At 36.1% G+C, this 23714-nt stretch overlaps 1 protein-coding gene across 1 annotated transcript in view; it reads right to left on the bottom strand.

Moving 5' to 3' along the window:
• LOC136027573 (polycomb group protein Psc-like) overlaps positions 1–23714 on the bottom strand; it is a 99795-nt gene that overhangs the window by 61232 nt on the left and 14849 nt on the right. Inside the window, exons 3-4 of the mRNA XM_065704953.1 lie at positions 16329–16425; positions 9209–9312 (exon numbers count right to left, since the gene is read on the bottom strand). Coding sequence (XP_065561025.1) covers positions 9209–9312; positions 16329–16425 — 201 coding nt within the window. The remainder of the gene's footprint in view (positions 1–9208; positions 9313–16328; positions 16426–23714) is intronic.

Below are 23714 nucleotides of genomic sequence, written 5' to 3'. Positions count from 1 at the left end.
TTGACTTATTTTTCGAAATTTTCATTTGCCAAAAAATAGCAAAGGCTCGAATCTACTACCCAAAATAAACATTGTACAAACTAGATTCCAAAAATATGAAAGTCAACTAACATCATGGTTACATGTTTGTCATCCTTATCATAGCTGAGCCCCCCCCTCCGCCATTGACTTTGACACATGCAAGTGCACAGGGTTTCCTTTTGACCCATGTCCTTCTCCAAGATTTTTATGATTATTTCACACTCTAAATCAATCCGTCTTTCCTCGCATTTTCGTCAAAGTTAAGCATCCCTAAAATAATCCATATACACATTCCTGACTGGCATGAATTCTAAATTCTGGCAACGAGCCGTTGGTGGTTATGGACAGGACATAAAAGCAATTTAATCTGCATGGTAAATTAGAATTCTGTCTGCATGACTTTGTCATGTGTTAAAGCCATAAGTAGCTCATGTAATATGTGGTGGCAATAGTTAATATTACAAATCCGGCAACGGTAGGGTTGTTTTACAGTATTTCCTTTTTCGGCCTTCACCAAATCTTGGTTGTGTCCCATAATTATTTCATTACTTGCAACTCCGAAATGAAAACGTCCCCATGAAGTGCGCAACTCCATGAAAACTGTATTTCTCTTGGAAATGCGGGTACTTGTATGATGTACATCCTACATAATGTTCTTCTAATATTTTCCCTGACACTAAATCCTAATTAAATATACCAAAGTAAGATAAAAATAAAACACCTTATAAATAAATTTGGGCTATATTTGCACATTATGGGGGATTGGGGTAAAGCATAGCGGATCTGCATGCCTAATGTGTTAGGTACAATTATTCTGCAAATTATGTAGTAAGATTTTTTTTTTAACTTTATACTGTCCAAATACTTTATCTCCATTTCCTCCCCTCTAATGTGCCAATATATAGCCCAAATTTTATATTTTCTATATATTCTGTCACTTCTATTTGCCCTGTCTCACGCTAAGCTGAAAGAAACTAACGAAAAAAACGGTTTTATAATGCGTCAATGAATGAACAACTTGAACGGCAGGGAGGTTATCAAACAAGTACCAAAATGCGAATCTTGATATGAAGCTGTCACCAGTTTTGCAGTCTGAGTGGGTTTTCGAAGGGTATGGACCACTCTCTCCCCCCCCCCCCCCACGAAAATTATGACACGTAATTTAGAAAAAAAATGTTTGTTGGTAAATTGTCTCCTACATAAGAACCGTCTCTTATCAGTCATCTTTGATGCTAAAAAGTCTTCTTACAAGATTTTCTTACCCCTTCTTAAAGGGAGAGATATACCCACCGACCCTCTTACAAATGGCGTCTTTATTGGCCTTCTATGTAATCTATAGGCTCTTTTCAAGTCCCTCGTCGGAGAAACAATCATCGATTTCATCTGAGGACACACTTTGAAACTTTTTTGTAGTAGCCGACCGATTTGACTATCAACGGGAAAATCATGTCAACGTCAGCCAATGAGCAGATTATGTAACTAATAAATAACGCCTTTTTATAGGATTAATCAACAAAGTGATTGCAATTAAAAATTACAGCAATTGATGGACAAGCAGATTCGGACTTACAAATAGCTAAGAATTCCCGAACTGAGCTATGAACAAAAATAACGACGAAGACCCCACTGCCTTTCCATAAAAAACAAACACAAAGTAGAAACAATAGGGAAAATCTGAAATATCTACTGAATTGATTTCCACTGTCTTGAAAAGATTTTCCCTATTGTTTCTACTTTGTGTTTGTGAGCTATGAACGAGTTGAAGTTACCGTGTTTTTCCTAATAATCGTAAAAATACCCGGTTTTCTCGCTGTCTACACCAGACAATTACCTTCAGGTCGTTGGGAAACTACATTATAGCTATATTTAAATTAAATATTTAGCTGCTATTTTGGTTAGGTTAGGTTACGTATTCAATATAATGAACTCTGGGCGGCCCCCCTCCAGATTTCTTTGTGGTAGTTTTCATAATTCTGTCACTAAAGTACTTTATTTTCATCATATTTTTTTTTATTTCATTAGCATTCACCAAACTTCACTTCTCGAGTGTGTATGTTTGATACAAGCAACTTATTTTCATCCCGAAAATCGAAACGCCCCTACCTCACGATTTTTTTTTCAGGAGTTTTCCACTTTTCACAAGGCATACAGGATTTTTAAAGCCATCTACCCCTCGAAACAACTGGGCTTTGACTGAACAAAGGCCATATATATTTTCTCAAATATTAATCCGAAGGAATCTGCCAGGAAAATTGGAAAAAATCTCAATCTAAAAATCCACTTTTATGTTTTCATAAAGAAAAAAACAGGTGCAACCCCATACCTTTGCCTGGCAAGTCAATTTATGGAAAGTTAAGTCACCCAACCTGCCTTATAGTTTAAGCGGGACAATATTCTCAAACAACATAGATTTATTTTTGTATGCCAAATCTACCTAATTTAACACACATAAGACGAAATGAAGCTTTGAAAAGCTGTGACGGAAAAAAAAACTGAATCAGATAGAAAAATTTTGATTATAGTTTTGGTATCGATCAGAAGGAGAAAAACCGTAACCTATTAAAAAAATTTAAAGCTTTACAGGAACTAAAATCACTGTCGAATATCAATTAACTATTGAATAAGATGTTTTTCACGTAAAACATTGACAATCGTTTTTGTTTCAAATTCAGTGGATAGGTCTACCTGGTCACCTCCTTTCACATTTCCCTTACGGGTACCCATAAAATTTGGAAGCAGAAATTACCCTTATTTGCCATTTGGTTTGAATAATCGAGAGTGTAAAATTCAACTTATCAAAGGAAATAAAACAAATTGTGTCTAATCTAGAAGTTAGGAATGAAGAGTCGAAGCACAGAAGTTGACGACTCTTGACCCCGTGGTGTATATCTCGAAACACCACTTATTACACCCCTCTTTATGCACTTCCGTCACAACACAAGTCTTTGTTTCACACAGAGAAAAAAACAGATCACCATTCCATAATACGGAAGGAAAGTCAGATAATCAGGAAGGAAAATTTCAGGAGAGGTAAGGAATCTCAGTAAAGAAGGATGATTAAAAACCAAGTCGTTAATTAAGTCCATATAACATAAAACAAATATCCAAAATTAAAATAAAAAATACTAGGTTGACAGATTCATCAATTATTTGTTGCAAACCAAATGCAAGGCGTTTTTGAGCATATAAATCTATTTAATTAGATTGCATTCTTTTATCGATTAGTCATCTGAGAGGTTCAAACCAAAAGTGAATAGATCCTTCTCACAGGTTGTCGAAATATTTAACAATTAAATTATCGATTTGCATGAACTATTTTCAACCTATTAAGCTTCGGTATACATATAATAAGGACAATAACAAAATTCGAGGGACGCCCGTTTTCTGCCACCCGTGGAGCAATTTACCACGCTCGGCATACTTCCGCCATACAAAGCACGCTTAATTTCTTAGATCACGCTGCAATAGAAAAACAGGTATAATACTTAAATGAAGCAGTGGAACAAAAAGAAAAAAAACAACAAAAAACTTTAAAAAGTCGAAATCCGGATATTTCTAATCCACGTCCAGGAGCCTTTTTCGACGAAAAAAAAAATTATAAAAAAAACTTAGTTACGATTAATTAAACACAACATATAAAGTAAAAGACAAACAACTAAATAAAAACTAAATAAAAACTATGCTTAGTTTCACCAGGATGGATCTGATCTGGAAATTTTAAGATCATTAATCTGGTTATTTGTAGCACTGGGCTAAATTTCACTAGTGATTTTGTTGTTTGATAATCATTTGCTGTATATAATTGTAGTTCGTTTTTTATTGCTTGATATTCATATCATCCGAATTTTGAAAAAAAGATGATCCAAGTGCTCTTTAATTACGAGTTTCTTATTGAATTGTGCAAAACCAAGAATGTATCAGAGCCAAAAACGAATCTGAAATGTCGATTTACCAAGCAGATTACATCCGGGAAAGTTAGTCTCAAGCCGATAAGTCAAAAAATGGCATGCTGAATCGCCCAAGTATAGATGAGTCATTATACGTGATTCTGTTTACAATAACATACCGCTGGGATTCATTTTGGCCTCGTTTATTCTTAAGTTTGGATACAATTCGCCTTATTGATGTAATTTTCAGGCCGTTTAGAAAAAAAATTGGCCTTTTCCGGGGTTGATTTGCTGGCAAGCTTGAAAAAAAAGAAGAATCCAGCGTTCGAATGTATGTGCGTACCTTTTTTCCAGTAAGCTAGCAAACAAACACTCATATAAATTTTGGTACAAGGCTTATTCCCCTCTTCCACTTCCTGGCTGAGGGGTCATGAAACGAAGATCAGCACCACCAGTAAGGACTGTAAAAATCCAATGCCATGTTCTTTACCTCTTCCTCTTTACCTTATTTCCCCCCACCAACCTCAAATCTCTTCTGTGGAAAATTACCCCATATGTAAAATTGGGGAGCCACAGAGAAAGTACTCCAAACAAAAATAATGAAAAAAATAAGGAGTTTTGAAACATTCTGCGGGAAAAAGGCCGAATATGTGATGTAGAACACGGATTGGCATTCATTGACCCGCGTGTCAGTGCAGTAACCCGCTGATTTTTTTTTATAATTAAAGTTTCAATTATAATCATCACAGTAATAATAAAGTAGTATTAAGCAATTATAATTATAGTTTTAAAGCGCATTGTAATTATTTTCTTAATAAAATGTATCCTATTTTTTTAAAATGAAAACATCAAACAGTTCGTGGTAACGAACTGTAGTAAGGAGCGATCCGGCTCAATAGTAACCAAAACTCTAAAAAATTGAATTTTGATATCAATAGCTACATCAAAAGAATCGCATTTTAATGCTGATTTTATATATATAAGTTTCATCAAGTTTAGTCTCACCCATCAAAAGTTACGAGCCTGAGAAAATTTGCCTTATTTAGGAAAATCGGGGGAAACACCCCCTAAAAGTCGTAGGATCTTAACGAAAATGACACCATCAGATTCAGCGTATCAGAGAACCATACTGTAGGAGTTTCAAGCTCCTATCTACAAATCACGGGTGCGTGTTTATTTGTTTGTTTGTTTTTTTTTCTTTTCCCCAGGGGTCATCGTATCGACCAAGTGGTCCTAGAATGTCGCAAAAGGGCTCATTCTAACGGAAATGAAAAGTTCTAGTGCCCTTTTTAAGTGACCAAAAAAATTGGAGGGCATCTAGGCCCCCTCCCACGCTCATTTTTTTCCTAAAGTCAACGGATCAAAATTTTGAGATAGCCATTTTGTTCAGCATAGTTAAAAACCATAGTAACAATGTCTTTGGGGATGTCTTACTCCCCCACAGTCCCTGGGGGAGGGGCTGCAAGTTACAAGCTTCGACCAGTGTTTACATATAATAATGGTTATTGGGAAGTGTACAGACGTTTTCAGGGTGATGTTTTTGGTTTTGTGGGTAGGGTTGAGTGGAGAGGGCTATGTGGGAGGATCTTTCCTTGGAGAGATATGTCATGGGGGAAGAAAAACTCAATGAAAAGGGCGCAGGGCGCAGGACGAATCTGGTCACGTTAGAAAAAAACGTCAAATTCAGAGCTTAATATACAATGCTGGGTGTCCGGAGCCTCTCTATTATGGAGTATAATTTGAAAATAACAAAACTATACGAGCGATAAAACATATATACTACAACCATAACTCAACTAACGAAAGAACTGCTAAGAGATAACACAACTATAAAGCGAAAACAGGTGAAAACTAACGGGAAAATAAACGAACTAAGAGATGGAAGGGGCCCAGAGAAAAAATATAATCCATTTCCAATTTTGAGCCTAACTTCCGCAAAGGAGTAATAATGTCAGAAGCCCCGAAATAACGAATTATTTTCTTTTTCATATAAGACCGGGGTAAATGAAACAGAAACTTACAATAGCGGAAATATAATATACACAATTCAGCCAGATCTTGTCTTTTTTTCAGGATATGTGAAATACCAGATAGGAAAAGTATTGAATGGTCGCAAAAACTAGTGTATAGCAATGCAAGCGCTTTTCGATAATTAAATAAAAAAACAAGTTTTTTTAACTGCAAGTAAGGAGCGACAGTAAATCTTAAAACGAACAGAAATTACTCCGTATATGAAAGGGGCTTTTCCTCCTCAACACCCCGCTCTTTACGATAAAGTTTGACTTTTTCTCTTAACTCTACATTTTAAAACAGTAATAAACAGTAATAGAAACGTTAGTTAAAAACTAAAAGTTATAGTTGCCTTTTTATGTAACCGAAAAATTGGAGGGCAACTAGGCCTCCTTCCCCACCCCTTATTTCTCAAAATCGTCTGATCAAAACTAAGAGAAAGCAATTTAGCCAAAAAAGGAATTAATATGCAAATTTCATTTTAATAATCTGTTAATCTGATTCAATACAAAAAATTCAATAAAATTGGACAAGTCCTATGGTGGAGAGCCAAAATCAAACATGCATTAATTCAAAAATGTTCAGAAATTAAATGAAAAAAACTAGTTTTTTTTTAACTGTAAGTAAGGAGCGACATTAACACTTAAAACGAACAGAAATTATTCAGTATATGAAATGGGTTGTCCTCTCTTCAACGTCTCGCTCTTTACGCTAAAGTTTGACTCTTCGCCACAATTCTACTTTTTAAAACAATTAAAAGCTTTAGCGTAAAGAGCGAGACGTTGAAGAGGGGACAACCCATTTCATATACTGAATAATTTCTGTTCGTTTTAAGTTTTAATGCCGCTCCTTACTTACAGTTAAAAAAACTAGTTTTTTTCATTTTCACTTACTAAAACGTCCCTTTAGTATTCAAACATTGTTGTCGATTTTAACCCGGAGCCAAGAAAGGTTGCCGACTCCAGGTGTATAGTATTTATTTTCAATTATTTTTATTATAATTCTTTTTTTGTGTGTTTCAGGGCGTTGAGTTATTTTAGCAGGGTAAGCTACATGTTAACACTGGCACTATGGGGGTAATTTTAAGCCGTTTAAGTTAACCCCATGTAATTCAGCTTCAATTGGTAAATTTGCAGTGGCTTACCTGATCTAAAGAAAACATTTTAATTAAATAAAGTAGCATCATTAGATTCTTTATTTTAACTTCTTTTCAAATTTTGATAGAAAAAATTCCATAAACCCCCATAAACATGAAAAAAAAGTTAAAATAAATGCTCTTGGATATTCTACACCTCATATTTTGCCAATATTTTGAATATAGATTATTAGAGAATGTATTTCTATATTATATAGAGATATATTACAATATAGGAGCTTATCAATCCAAAATTCCTTTTTTTCTTCTTTTTTTATTTGTTATACTTTCTCTGTGGCTGCTCAATGTTGCAGGCGTGAGGAATCTTTCCGGTGGTTAATTTCCACAAGGGATGGATTCCCGAAGGAATTTTTTTACTGGAGGAGTTTTCTACAGGTATTTTCCGCGGATAGACATTTTCCGGGTGGAACAAGCCGAACCTCATCTATCTTTTTGACAATTTCAATTAGCTCCTCTTGAATAGATCGTTCGTTTTGCTACGTTTAGCATTACTCAGTGTTTAATAGAAAATCTTGTGAGCAAAAAAATAAGAGCTTTGTATATGATTCTATTTTTATGGCACTTGGTATTTATCCAGTGGCATATAGCGATCGCAATTTCTGTCGCTCTGTCGGTCCCGCTTTTGCCAGTTTGGGCACTTCTAGATAAGCTAGGGCGATTAAAGTTGGCAGGCGTATGAGGGACCAGACGAGATTAAATTAGAAATAGTCTCTTCCCCGATTCGACCATCTGGGTGGGAGAGCGAGCGAACAAGATAACTGAGAAGAATTTTATTTGCCCACAAAATAAATGATTGTTTCATAAGTATGGCTTGCGGTCTAGGGGTATGATTTTCGCTTAGAATGTGAGAGGTCTCAGGTTCGAATCCTAGACTATTCATTTTTTACATGAAGAAGATGCGAAACTAGATACGTGATCAATATAGCGATCGCTGAAAGTTGGCAGGTGTATCAGAGACCCGACCATATTAAATTAGAAATAGTCGCTTTCCCGATTCGACCATCTGGGGAGGGGGGGGGGGAGTGGAAGGACGGTTAATTCGGAAAAAATGAGGTATTTTTAACTTACGAACGGGTTACCGGATCTTAATCAAATTTGATATTTAGAATGACCTCGTCTCTCAGATCTTTTATTTTAATTCCCGACAGGATCCGGCGACATTGGGGGAGTTGGAGGGGGAAACCGGAAATCTTGGAAAACCCTTAGAGTGGAGAGATCGTATAACGAAACTTGGTGGGAAGAAGCTCTTGGCTCTCCCGACCTCGTCACAAGTGCCATATGAGCTCTCGGCTCTTGTTAGACCAAGCTGCTAGTTCACCAATAACTATTGTGATACATGACCTACCTTTAAAATAGGCAATATTACAAAACTCAATAATTGTGCAATATGCATTCCTAATTTGCTATGATTGTTAACTGCGCATCTTTGTACTAGGCTTGGCACATATCCGTCAAACTACGCCTCTTCTGCCATAAGGGTGCACTTCCACCACTCCATTCAACTTTGCACCCCGCCTAGCATACTCCCACCACGCTTGGAACCCGTTCACCACTCGAGCCCCAATTCTGCCACTCTTGGCACAATTCTAACGCTTGATATAGTTCTGTGACACTTGACGCACTTTCGTCCCACATAGCAAGCGTCACCTGGTGTACAAGATATCTGCAAGAGGGTGCCCTCTCGATTAAATTTCAACAAAGCAATAAGACATGTATTTCGCCTGACTGACTCACATCCTATATAGACACACAGACTATATGACTCAGAGCGTATATAGTGTCTATATAGGCTGTGAACTGACTATGAAAACTCATAAGATTCAAAATTCAAATGGCAGAAATATAAGCATTTGGGAGTCCTGTGGTGGCGCAGTGGGTTTGAACTTAGCTTGGTAATACGGGACCCAGAGATGAAATCATGCTGCAGTAATGCACTGCAGGGTCGACGCAGGGACCTGAATAGTCAAGAAGCGTCGTTAATCTGATACAATAAGCATTTGGGTGAACAACATTAAAGCAAGTCGATCGAAATCAAGCTAATGGATATAATAGTAAATAATTTGTGTCTAAAGCCCTTGCGCTCAATAAGTTCAAGAGTTTTTTTTGGCAAAATTAAGTTTCATCTTGCACCTACTTGTATCTGGGTGTTCCGAATAAAATTCTTTTCGACGCGCCATTTCTGACCGGAATAGTTCAGGTACCATTTTGTAGACGAGATCTTGGAGTGTGTGATCAGGCCTAAAACAAAAACAAAATGAGCCAGAGAGGATAATTGATGGGCTAAATTTAAATGCGAGCATTATACATTAACATAAATAGGAGAAAGCAAAAAAAAAACTTGATAGAAATAGAAAATTAAAAAGTTATAAAAGTTAAATTTAACATAAAAAGAAACTTGGGCGAAAATTCGACAAATATAAGCTAAAAAACAAATAGCCCAAAACAGCTTAAAAATTGTAGTAGCTTTCGTTTAAAGGAGATCTGATGACCTGATGACATTTTATTGTTTTCCAGTAAAGAGCCCCTCAAAATAAGACATCAGAATAACATGAAATTTTTTCTTAATAGTTTGTTTAATTCAAATATTATGGCACCTTCTGTAGATATTTGTATCAGGGTCGCAATTAAGGGGCCAAAGAGCCGCACTATGCCAACCACTAATTAAGGTAAATAAAAATTTCAGGAATGTATCGAGAACCCTAATTATCTCATTGGAAAATTTGAAGCACCTTCCTCCACTCCTACTCCTTCCAGAGGGCAGTGATCTTTGATGACCTTTAATGATCTTGGTGTTATAAAAGTTAAATCTGGCAAAATAGGTCTTCATAATTTATAGTAAAAAAAAAAAGGAAAACAAACTGTTGCTATCTTCCACGTATTCAAAGAGAATAGAAATTAAGGCCCATCTATTACAAAATCTGATTACACTGACGTTAGATATTAGGCTACTACATTTAACCATTTTCTTTTTCTATTATTTTTGTTTTTATCATGTTTTCAATTCTATTGTAGGTGCTTTATGGTTCAGATGATCATAAAGAATATTCAGATCATATAACAAGCAAAATCTGTAGAGCTACTAAAGTCTTCTAGAAAGCTTGAGCTATTAATTACGTGCTAATCTTTATAGATATACATAAGATCGTCAGGTGATAGACCAGTAACAGTAATGTAATCCGAGATAATCAAAAGGAATATTACATACCTATTTGAAAAAATTAACAATATGCAATATTTGGGTCAAAAAGCAACCGTCGTAAAAAAAAACTATTTTAATGTAAAATAAACTATTTGAAACTGATTTTCAAAGTTACTAAGAGTGCAATTCTTAGAGTGCCTGCATTTTTATCCTAGAAAATCAAGAAGAATATTACACGCCTTTTTGAAAAAGTTAACAATTTGCAACATTTGGATCAAAAAGCATAGGTAGAAAAAAATTGTTTTAATGTAACAGAACTTATTGGAAACTAGCTTTCTAAGTTATTGAGAGTGCAGTTCTGCTGCCCCAAAAATATTTAATTGTGTCATACATTATGATTCGGACCATAAAACGCCTCCAGTTTGAGTTGCATTACGGTGATAGAGTACTTTCAGACGCTGACTATGCCGATGACCTTGCTCTTGTCTCCGATTCGCCATCGAAGCTCACAGAAGCCCTACAGATCCTTGCTGATGAAGCCTTAAAGATAGGGCTGTCGATTAATTGGCAGAAGACAAAAGTGATGATTTTTGAACCCCGTAACTCGCCGCGTCCCCCGCCAGTCCAAATGGTCGGTGACAAACCAGCTGAGATTGTTGAGGAATTTACATACCTTGGCTCTATCCTCTCAAATGACGGATCAATCTTTAAAGATCTAATGCATCGAATCACCAAAGTTTCAGCAGTAGTGGGAAGACTAAGTGCCCTTTGGAGGAAATCTTCTATCAGCCGTAGGACCAAGATGCGCATATTCAATGCTTCGGTGGGATCCGTGTTTCTTTACGGAGCCGAATCCTGGCCAGCCACTCAGTCTGTGCTTAGCACCGTAAATATAACCCAAACAAAACATCTTTGCCACATTGAAGGACTAAGCTGGCACGATTTTGTTAGCAACGAGAAGCTCCTGGCGTTAACTGCTCAAACGCCCTTCTCAGTCCAACTCGCCCAACGAACACTACGCTGGTACGGACATCTTCTTCGCATGGCCCCCGAAACTCCCGTACGAACGATTTTTGACTTTGATCCCGTGTTGCACGGCGGGACACGCCCACGAGGTCGTCCCCCAACCAGATGGAAAGACACGACAGGTGCCTTCTTAGTCATGACAAATATTCAGGAGGATGTCCACATCCTTGCAAGAGACCGGTCCAAATGGAGGCACCATGTAGCATCGCTCTCGACACCGGAAGCATTTCGGCAGGAGCATTAAGTCAAAGTTAAGTCAAGTTCTTAGAGGAGACTGTAGAGATTTAGTTTAATAACAAAAAAATCATTAAAAAAAGAGCGGTACTTTGAAGACCTAAAAGCTTTGACACGTTGTTTAGGCTTTAAGGAAATTCATGGAAATATCTGACTTACATAAATTCCGAATCGACCCACAGTTTTGTTTTTTAGTTTTAGCATCAAGGCACAATATAGACTCATAAATTGGTTGGGTCACGAGAAAATTCCCAAAATAAGGAGTTTCTCCTTAAAAGTTTAGCCATAAGTATATATATATATATATATATATATATATATATATATATATATATATATATATATATATATATATATATATATATATATATATATATATATATATATATATATATGTGTGTGTGTGTGCTTGTGTGTGTGTATATGTTTAATGTACATTTTTCATTTTTGAAAATACTTACAATGGCCATTATAAAAAGATTTTGCTCCAAACTTAGGCAAAGAAACTATTGAATTTAGTATGAGTTTTTGCTAATATAGGGTTAACTTCGCATCTCTCTTAGATTCAGTTTAAAAAATGTGGGATTTATAAGAAGAAAGAGTACATAGAGTATTTATTCTTAGCATCCTTGAGGTATTGGACACAAAAAAATTCAGTTATCTGTGAAGTTTGAATAAGAATCCAGGATGTATAGTTAATATATTTTATGAAAATATGTGTTTTCAATATTTTTTTTGCGTCTCTGACGAACATTTTAAGAGAACTGACCATTGGAAATGAATAGCTACTTGAATAGAAAATACAAGTTTTATTTTAAATGAAAGTAAGGAGCAACATTAAAACTTAAAACAAACAGAAATTACTCCGTATATAAAAGGGGCTTTTCCTCCTCAACGCCTCGCTCTTTACACCAAAGTTAGACTCTTTCTCTTAACTCTATTTTTAGAAACTTTAGCGTAAAGAGCGGGGCGTTGAGGAGGGAAAATCCCTTTCATATACGGAGTAATTTCTGTTCGTTTTAAGTTTTAATGTTGCTCCTTACTATCATTTAAAAAAACTTGTTTTTTTTTAAATTTAATTTCTGGACGTTTGGTCTTGCATGTTTTGATCTAGGCTATCCGCACATAAATAATTAAAACGAAATTTGCATATTAATTAATTGCAATTAATTAAAAGATTTTGAGAAAAAAGGAGCGAGGGAGGAGACCTAGTTGCCCTCCTACTTTTTGATTACTTAAAAAATCAACTAGAGCTTTTAATTTTTTACAAACGTTTTCATTGGTCAAAATATAGCCTACGTAACTTACAAATTAACTTACGCAACGAACTTCTATATTCGTATACTTTTATTGCGTATATGAGGGGTTCAACGGTCGTCGATACCTCGGTCTTTACACTAAAGCTTAAATTTTGTCCTAATTCCTTAAGAATGACCTCTGAATAACAAAGGTCGTAGAATAAATAGTTGAAATTACTAAAAATACTTTAGCGTAAAGAGTGAGGTATAACGAGGAGGAATACCCCTCATATGCGTATTTTGTTTGTATTAAGTTTTAATGCTGCTCCTTACTTTCAGTAGAAAAAACTTTTCATATTTATTTTTTCATTGTTTTTTCTAATAATGCTAGAAAATGGGGGAGTAATTCGTCCCTAAAGACATAGTTATTAGGTTTTTCGACTATGGTGAATAAAATGGCTATCTCAGAATTTTGATCCGGTAACTTTTGGGAGAAAATGAGCGTGGGAGGGGGCCTAGGTGTTCTCCAATTTTTTGTTCCCTTAAAAGGGGCACTAGAACTTTTAATTTTCGTTAGAATGAGCCCTCTCGTGACATTCTAGGACCATTCAGTCGATACGATCACACCTGGGAAAAAACAACAACAAATAAACAAATAAACACGCATCCGTGATCTGTCTTCTGGCAAAAAATGCGAAATCCCACATTTTTTTAGATAGGAGCTTGAAACTTCTACAATAAGGTTCTCTGATACGCTGAATTTGATGGTGTGATTTTCGTTAAGATTGTATGACTTTTAGGGGGTGTTTTCTCCTATTTTGTAAAATGAGGCAAATTTTCTCAGGCCCGTAACTTTTGATGGATATAACTGATCTTGATGAAACTTATATATTTAAAATCGACATTAAAATGCAATTCTTTTGATGTAACTATTGGTATCAAAATTATTTTTTCGAGTTTCGGTTACTATTGAGCCGGGTCGCTCCTTACTACAGTTCGTTACCACGGACTGTTTGAATAGACATTTCAAACAAGGTTCTATCCTAGATTCGAACGTATCTTATCATGGCCAATAGACAAATCTATTACCACTGCACTAAAGCGTGTTGTCTATAAGAGTCTTCTTTATACTATTCGCTTTTTCAAATCACGTGTTTATTAAATCCTAGAAACTTTTTAGACAATTAGGTAACCAAGACTTCAATGTCTTATCACCACTCAATACGGCTTTTAATGCTCTTCAATTACAAAGAGCGCACTGAAATAATCGATAATTTGAATTGAAGCTTTAAACATCTCTACGGTGTTGCCTGAACGCTTGTTTTATTGGCGGCAATTGAGGATGGGATGTCTTACCCCTAGTTATTACCCATGCCTAGATTCGAAAATTTCTTTTCTGCAGTGTTTTCATTAGAAAAGACATTTTTTTTGGAATTATCATTTAAAAAAGTAGAAAAAACCCAAAGTATCCTTTTTGGGTGTCATATGACACTTTATGATGGTATTATCAAGTCAACTGATAAAAAGCGATTTGATATAAAAATTAGCTTCTAAATGAGCCCTTAAACAGCTCTCTATCGTGTTAAAGTAGACTTCTAGTTCCGTTAGTAAGTAAACAATTTATGATATTATTAAGGGGACTGGGAGGGGATATATCGAAAATGAGTAATTGCAAGCCTCAGAAATATGGTTCTCAGCCATGAAGATTATCAATAATGCCTATTTCATTCTTCCCAGCCATTCCGTTCCGGAAATGGTCTTCAAAGTGCACTTCTTGGGCACCATATGACTCTTCCAGGGCCCACCCAGTACTAATAGCTTTTAATGCAGAAGCTTAAGCTTAATTTTGCAATTTAAAATTGGCAAAACCCCTGGTTCCTTTAATTGATACCTTGCTGTCAAAATTTTATTTTTTTTTGAAGTTTCAGCTTCTATTGATAAAGGTTTATATTCACTTTTTCATTAATTGCCATGAACGATTTGAAGCTCCATATGCATACAAATTTATTATTGTCTGCGTTAGTTCTTGAGAGGTTTATAAGTTTGTTCCTAAGAACAAACTTTCCTTGGAATGCATAATCAACAATTTTGTTATTTATCCGAATTTTTTCTGCTCACGACAAGATGATCCATACAGCTTTACATTACTAAGAAGGCCCAATTAATACTTCCTTCTTTCCACAAGCGGATCTTTTTTTTACATGGAAAATAGCCTACATACTGAAGGCCCCTTCCCAACCGGTTGATTTTAACGAGTCCGAACGAGGCCACATACTGACTTAATCTTTGACCGTGAAGCAACGAAGACAGTTGACAAACTTTGCCTTCGGGGAACAGACTTCTTATCGACCGCTCACGGGCCACACACCTTCATCAGGTGGGGTCCTGCCGCGCGTAAAAACTAGCTGTGATTCTTCCATATAATAACCAACCAGTCGACCATTCCTCAACAGGCTACGCGTTTTGCATTAGGCTCATTACCAAAAATGCATCGCTTATTCCAAGGGCTCCTAATATCCGTTTGGAAACATAACAGATGATCGAAACGGTACTTTAAAAGCGAACTACAAGCCTGGCTATCTGTAATATCGATAGGGAACCACTGCGACATGTTATCAATTCGACTTGAATCGCTAGTTTTTGACATTGCTGATGAGTTATCTAGAATGGTACCGCCGTCAGTCAAGGGAAACACGCCAAACACGATAGGGTTGGACTACGTGGAACAAGAGGGGACGGCAAATACTGGATGCTTGAAAAAGAACAGCTCTGTCAAACGGAGTACTTCCGCTTAGAACGGTGTCTCAAAGGGCGTCAATTCTAAAAATGCACCTGTAGTTTCCTTCAAAGTAAAGTCAAAAGACACAAACCTAAAGAGGTTAAAAACAGTAGGTTGGGGCTGATATTCCAGGACAGAGACGTATCAGATCTTAAGTTATTTGTCGTTTGGTGCCATAAAAATGCCTAACTGGATTTTTCGTAAGTGTCGTCGCCAGTCACTACACGCCCGGATCTTCAGAATTTTACAGTTATCTATGATTCCGCTGTAATCTCCTATTGCTTTCTTTAATTCGTCTCTCTTAAATTTGACAGGCTCAAGAACCCAAAAAATTCTTAATCTTGACCAAAAAGACAGCTGATTTATACCTTTCAACCATACGAATATCAAAGGCTACATATTAAACAATTAAATTTTTCTAATTTCCAAGTTTAAAAATACTAATTAAATACAATGTTTAGCCATATATTTGCTTGAAATAAACCAGAGAACAAATACTTGGATAGCATTTTACCTGATGTACACTAGCAGCTTCTTTTTATTATGTATTGTTTTGAATATATGTTATTTTAATATTTGTATGGACATCATTGGCAGAAATCGTATCCTAGCTAATAGAAATTGAAGAAATGTTAGGCCATATCTCTATTTTAAATTAACTAATGTAAAAATTACTACATAGCATCTTACCTGATTTGCATCAGCGGTTTCGTTTTTATGAATCAAGGCGGGACAGGCAGGGCAGAAATTATGTCCTATTTAATAATAATTGAAGAACTATTAAGCCACATCTTTATTTTAAATTAATTAATGCAACAATTATTACATAGCATCTTACCTAATATGCATTAGCGGTTTCGTTTTATGAACCAAGACGTCACAGGCAGGGCAGAAATTACTTCCTCGCAAGTGTTTTACTATGCACGTTTTGCAAACTAAAAGAAAAAAAGACATAGATAAGGAAATAGATCGTTTTGGTAGCTTTGGGGTCCGTGTGGTGCTGGGAAAATTTTTTTCTGGACCTTTTGTCTTTGAGACGGTCAGCTGACGTTGAGGCTCACGAAATGATTTTCAAAGTATGGAATGGCCTTAAAGCACTCCAGACAACATCAAAGTGAACGAAATAATCCAAGTTAAAAAAAAAAACGTCAAAATTTGAGCTATTAAAGTCAGATAACTACAGTTATTAAACTGTACTCTGATTGTTTTTATGACAAAAAAGGACTTAAAGTACGATGGAACTTCGTCTGGAGAAATAAAGAGAAAAATTTAAATAGAATTGAATGGAAAAGTGTTGGCCTCAAGCGGCTTGATGCTGCTATTCTTCCATGAAGTTTGGACATGACGGACCGAAAAGCTTTCCCATACAGTGGCCACGACCGCTAAGATATGCAACCTGATGTTTCCACCCAGGTTAAAAAGCAGTGCTGCTCCATTGTTTGAAATCGTAAATGGATATTATTGATTTCTGTGACCTCTTTAGGACAAGCTAAAAAGGAGGAAATACAGAAATTTCCAGATAATTATTCCATATTTTTCTCAGAAAAGGTTTCTCTGGGTTTGTTGTAGAAACTTCGAAAAGGACTCACTCAATTGGAAATTGAAAGGGCTGGTGCCCTTTTTAATGGTCAAAGGTGATTGGACTGCAACTAACCCCTCACACATCCACCATTTCTCCAAACAAATCCAATCAAAATATTGAAATAGCCATTTTGTTCAACGTAGTTGAAAGGTCCAGAAATTACGCATTTAAGGATGACAAGCCTCATACAGCCCTCAGGGCAAGATTGTAAGTTATACCCTGGGGGCATATAAGGTTTATATAGAAAGGATGATCGTGTAACCTTCGGAAGGGGCTTATTGGATTGCTAATCATAAGATTTACTACGCTTTCTGAGATTCAGAGTGATGGGAGAGTGGATCCCCCCTCGTATTTTCCCAAACTACATCCGATAGAAATTTTGAGCTGGTCATTTGTTGTTGCAGTAACTTCGAAAACGGCTCATTCGATTGGAAATCGAAAGGGATAGTGCGCTTAAAGATTAGAATGGCTTTTGAGTCTTCAACCGGAAAGTGAACACAAAACCGAAATTTTTATTATAAAAAAAAAAACACAAGACAAGATACGACTGTTCTAAAATAAGATTAATAACTGATATTTATATATTATAGCTATTAAGGTATTATATCAAGAAGTTTATATTTTTTTCATGTGCTATATTATTGATGTTTTAAGATAGCCATTTGTTCAAAAGCAGTCTAAAGACTTCGAAGTTTTAAATTAAAAAGTTGAAACATTTTTATGTATTGTGTCGTTTAGTATCGTAGGATGAAAAGATTGGAATGACGTTTGAGTCTTCAACGGGAAAGCGAACACAAAACAAACATTTTTGTTTAAAAAACACAAGACAATATACGATTGTTCTAAAATAAAATTAATAACGGATAATTATATGTTATAGCTATTAAGCTATTATATTAGGAAGTTTATATATTTTGATGTAATATATTACCGATGTTTTGAGATACCCATTTGTTCAAAAGCAGTCCAAAGATCACATAGCAAGGCCTTAGTGGTTCACACAACCACCCAGAGTCCAGGGGCCAGGGTTGTAAGTTATGTCCCAGGGCCATATAAGCTTTTTATGGTTAGTTTGGTTGTTTGAACTTTAGAAGAAGCTCATTTGATTGGAAATGTATAGTTCTAGTTCCCTTTTGAGAGTCTTAACTGTTTTAGGGTAGCTAGCCCCCCACCTGACAATCCGCCTTCCCCTACCGCATCCAATTACAATTGTGAGATAGCCATTCTGTTAGCAATAGTCCAAAGAGCATATAACAAAGGCTTCTAGGTGGACATAACCCCCCTCCTCAGCACAGGTGCAAGGGTTGTAAGTTATGCTCCCGGGATATAAGATTCTTATGGAACGGATGGTCATTTGATTGGAACGGAGATCTAGTACCTTTTTTCGAACAGAAATTACTTCGTATATGAAAGGGGCTGCTTTCTCATCAACGCCCCGATCTTTACGCTAAAGTTTTTTACTGTTTTAAAAAGAAGAGTTGAGAGAAAGAGTCAAACTTTAGCGTAAAGAGCGGGGCGTTGATGAGGAAGCAGCCCCTTTCATATACGAAGTAATTTCTGTTCGTTTTAAGTTTTAATGTCGCTCCTTGCTTTCAGTTAAAAAAAACTTGTTTTTTTTTTTATTTAATTTCTGAACGTTTTTGAATGAATGCATGTTTTGATTTTGGCTCTCCGCAGAGGAACAGTTAAAACGAAATTTTCAGATTTTTTTTTTTAGCTAAATGGCTTTCTCATAGTTTTGATCAAATGATTTTGAGAAAAAGAGCAGCGGGGGAGGAAGCCTAGTTGCCCTTCGGTTTTTTTGGTTACTTAAAAAGGCAACTAGAACTTTTAATTTTTTACGAATATTTTTATTAGTAAAAGATATACGTAACTTATAAATTAGCTTACGTAGCGAACTTCTGTATTATCATGTTTTTATTACATATATGATGGGGTTCACCCCTCGTCCGTACCTCGCTGTTTACATTAAAGCTTAAATTTTGTCCCAATTCAGTAACAACGACCCCTGAATGACAAAAGCCGTAGAATAAATAGTTGAAATTACAAAAATACTTTAGCGTAAAGAGCGAGGTATTAGGAGGAGGTGAGCCCCTCATATGGGTAATAATTTCTGTTCATTTTAAGTTTTAACGCTGCTCCTTACTTCCAGTTGAAAAAATTCTCTTCCCTCATGACAAATTCCTTGATGGAAAGTTCCTCCAGCATATACACCTCTTCTCAACCCCTCCCCCAACCAAAAAAATCCCTCTGGAAACGTCTGTACACTTCCCAATAACCATTACTATATGTAAGCACTGGTCAAAGTTTGTAACTTGTAGCCCCTCCCATGGGGACTGTGGGGGAGTAAGTCATCCCCAAAGAGATAGTTATAAGGTTTTTTGACGACGCTAAATAAAATGGCTATCTCAGAATTTTGATCCGTTGACTTTGGGAAAGTAATTAGCGTGGGAGGGGGGCTAGGTGCCCTCCAATTTTTTCGGTCACTTAAAAAGGGCACTAGAACTCTTCATTTCCGTTAGAATGAGCCCTCTCGCAAGATTCTAGGACCACTGGGTCGATACGATCACCCCTGGGGAAAAAAAACAAACAAATAAACACGCATCCGTGATCTGCCTTCTGGCAAAAAGTACAAATTTCCACATTTTTATAGATAGGAGCTTGAAACTTCTACAATAGGGTTCTCTGATACGCTGAATCTGATGGTGTGATTTTTGTTACGATTCTATGACTTTTAGGGGGTGTTTCCCCCTATTTTCTAAAATGAGGCAAATATTCTCAGGCTCGTAACTTTTGATGGGTAAGACTAAACTTGATGAAATTTATATATTTAAAATCAGTATTAAAATGCCATTCTTTTGATGTAGCTATTGGTATCAAAAGTCCGTCTTTTAGAGTTTTGGTTGCTATTGAGCCGGGTCGCTCCTTACTACAGTTCGTTACCACGACCTGTTTGATAAATGAAAATACTGCAAGTGTATCCAAGTTGTCAAAGTGCATGGATAGAATCTTTTGGGAATGATATTATTTTATTTTTCAGGTCAACTTCAGGAGTTATAAAATCAAATTAAAGAATACTGTTCGTGCCAGGATTAAAAATTGTTGAAAAAGTTTCTCCAACATACAAATAGCAACCCACACTATGGATTCGTATACAAAAAAAAAAAACTAAAAAGATATAAAATATTAAAACTTAAAACGAACAGAAATTATTCCGCATGTGAAAGGAGCTGAACCCTCCTCAACGCCTAGTTCTTTACGCTTAAGTTTGACTCTTTCTCATAGCTCTATCTTTTAAAACGATAAAAAACTTTAATTTGTATTCGTTTTAAGTTTTAATGTCGTTCCTTACTTTCAATAGAAAAAAATTGATTTTTTTATTTAATTTCTGATCTTTTTTATATACTGCCCGGAAATCTGACACCATCTCCACGGAAAAACCCCTTCACCATGGAAACATCCTCTAGACAATTCAATCCCGATGAAAATTTACCCCGAACAATCACTCTTAGGCGCTCCGGACGTATTAATTAAGACGGAAAAGAGAAAGCAAGACACATAAAAAAGATTTTGTAAAATAATTCTGACCAATTCCCGAAGCGTATAATTTCCCCTTACAATTTCACTCACTGGAGACTTCCCTCCCCACGGAAAAACCATCAACAGAAAATTCTTTCCCACCCTACCCCAAAATGTAAGCTTGCATCCCAATAACAAATACTTTGCGTAAACAATGGGCAAATTTTATAACTTAAAGACCTTTCCCCTGGGGCTGTGGGGTTACGCTATACCCAAAGGCATAGTTATTGGGCCTTTAAACTATGGTGAACAAATTGGCCATCTACAAAATTTCTATCGGGCGATTTTGGGAAAAAAGTGGCGAGAAAGGTAGCCTAGGAGCCCTCCAATTTATTGGTCGGTTAAAAAGGGCACTAGAACTTCTAATTTCCGTTCAAATGAACCTTCTTCTGGTATTCTAGAACCATTGGGTTGATACGATCACCCCTGGGGGAAAAAACAAAAACAAACAAATAAAAACGCATAGCCCCCTAAATCCCAAAAGCCTTTTAATTAGAATTAAATAAAAAAAACCAGTTTTTTAACTGAGAGTAAGGAGCGACATTAAAACTTAAAACGAACAGAAATTACTCCTTATATGAAATGGGTTGTCGCCTCCGCAATCCCTCGCTCTTTACGCTAAAGCTTTTAATTGTTTAAAAAAGTAGAATTGTGGCAGAGTCAAACTTTAGCGTAAAGAGCGAGGATGTGGAGGGGACAACCCATTTCATATACGGAGTAATTTCTGTTCATTTTAAGTTTTAATGTCGCTCCTTACTTTCAGTTTAAAAAACTAGTTTTTTTTTATTTAATTTCTGAACGTTTTTGAATTAATGCATGTTTGATTTTGGCTCTCCGCACATAAATTATTGAAATGAATTTTGTATATTAATTTTTTTTTTGGCTAAATGGCTTTCTCTTAGTTTTGATCAGACGATTTTGAGAAATAAGGGGTGGGGAAGGAGGCCTAGCTGCCCTCCAATTTTTCGGTCACTTAAAAAGGCTACTAGAACTTTTAATTTTTAACGAAAGTTTTAATTAGTAAAAAATATGCGTAACTTAAGCATTAACTTACGTAACAAACTTTTATATTCTTATATTTTTACTATGTGTCCGAGGGGGTTTGTACCCTCGTTAATACCTCGCTCTTTACACTAAATCGTAAGTTTTGTCCCAATTCTTTAAGAATGACCCCTGAATCAGAAAGGCCGTAGAATAAATAGTTGAAATTACTAAAAATACTTTAGCATAAAGAGCAAGGTATTTATCTCCTCCTAAATACCTCGCTTTGCGTAATAATCTCTGTTCGTTTTAAGTTTCAATGCTACTTCTTCCTTTCATTTGAAAAAACGTTTTCATGTTTATTTTTCATTGTTTTCTTATAGTAATGCTAGAAAATCCTACGCCCTTTTCATTGAATTTTTCTTCCCCCATGACATATTCCTCCAAGGAAATATCCTCCCACATAGCCCCCTCAAATCAACCCCACCCCCCCAAACCAAAAAAAAATCCCCCTGAAAACGTCTGTACACTTCCCAATAACCATTACTATATGTAAACACTGGTCTAAGTTTGTAACTTGCAGCCCCTCCCCCAGGGGTTGTGGGGGAGTAAGTCATTCCCAAAGACATAGTTATTATGGTTTTCAACTATGCGGGACAAAATGGTTATCTCAAAATTTTAATCCGTTGACTTTTGGAAAAAAAGAGCGTGGGGGAGGGCCTAGGTGCCCTCCAATTTTTTGATCACTTAAAAAGGGCACTAGAACTTTTCATTTCCGTAAGAATGAGCCCTCTTACGACACTCTAGGACCACTTGGTCGATACGATGACCCCTGGGAAAAAGAAAAAAAACAAAACAAAAAAACAAACAAATAAACACGCACCCGTGATTTGTCTTCTGGCAAAAAATACGAAATTCCACGTTCTTTTAGATAGGAGCTTGAAATTTTTGCTATAGGGTTCTCTGATACGCCGAATGCGACGGTGTGATTTTCGTTAAGATTCTATGACTTTTAGGGGATGTTTCCCCCTAGTTTCCAAAATAAGGCAAATTTTCTCAGGCTCGTAACTTTTGATGAAAAAGACTAAATTAATTGAAACTTATATATTTTGAATCAGCGTGAAAATTCGATTCTTTTGATGTATCTTTTAGCATCAAAATTCCGTTTTTTAGAGTTTCGTTTACTATTGAGCCGGGTCGCTCCTTACTACAGTTCGTTACCACGAACTGTTTGATAAAAAGTTCTATTAAAATCACTAAAAATACTTTAGTATTTTTAGTGGACAAACCCCCTCATACACGTAATAATTTCTGTTCGTTTTAAGTTTTAATGTTGCTCCTTACTTTCAGTTGGAAAAACTTTTTAAAATTAATTTTTGACTGTTTTTAAATAATGCTGGGAAATCCAGTGCCCTCTTTATGGAAATTCTCTTCCATCCTGAAAAATTCCTCAATGGAAAGATACTCCCACATAACCCTCTCCCCGACCCCCCCCCCCCCCACAAGAAAAATCCCCCCATGAAAATGTATGTATACTTCCCAATAACCAATACTATACGTAAAAAATGGGCACAGTTAATAAATTGCAGCCCTTCCCCCGAGGACTGTGGGTAATTAACTCGTCCTCAAAGATATAGTTATTAGATTTTTCGACTATGTTGAACAAAATGGCTATCTCGAAATTTTGATCCGGTAACTTTGGGAAAAACGAGCGTGGGAGGGGGCCTAGTTGCCCTCCAACTTCTTTGGTCAATTAAAAAGGGCACCAGGACTTTGAATTTCCGTTCACTGGGCCGATGGGAAAAAAATAACAAAAAAACAAATAAACCCGCATCCACATTCTTCTGGCAATAGGGAGCTTGAAACCCCTACAATAAGGTTATCTGATACGCTGAATCTGATGGTGTGATTTTCATTAACATTCTATGATTTTTATGGGGTGTTTTCCCCTTTTTTCGAAAATGAAGCAAAATTTCTCAGGGTCGTAACTATTGATGGGTAGAGCTAAACTTGATGAAACTTATATATTTATAATCAGCATAAAAATTCAATTCGTCTGATGTATCTATTTTAATCAAAATT

This window comes from Artemia franciscana, chromosome 5 (assembly GCF_032884065.1).
Source record: "Artemia franciscana chromosome 5, ASM3288406v1, whole genome shotgun sequence".
In the NCBI taxonomy this organism is placed as follows: Eukaryota; Metazoa; Arthropoda; class Branchiopoda; order Anostraca; family Artemiidae; genus Artemia; species Artemia franciscana.
This window is presented reverse-complemented; position numbering and strand designations above follow the sequence as displayed.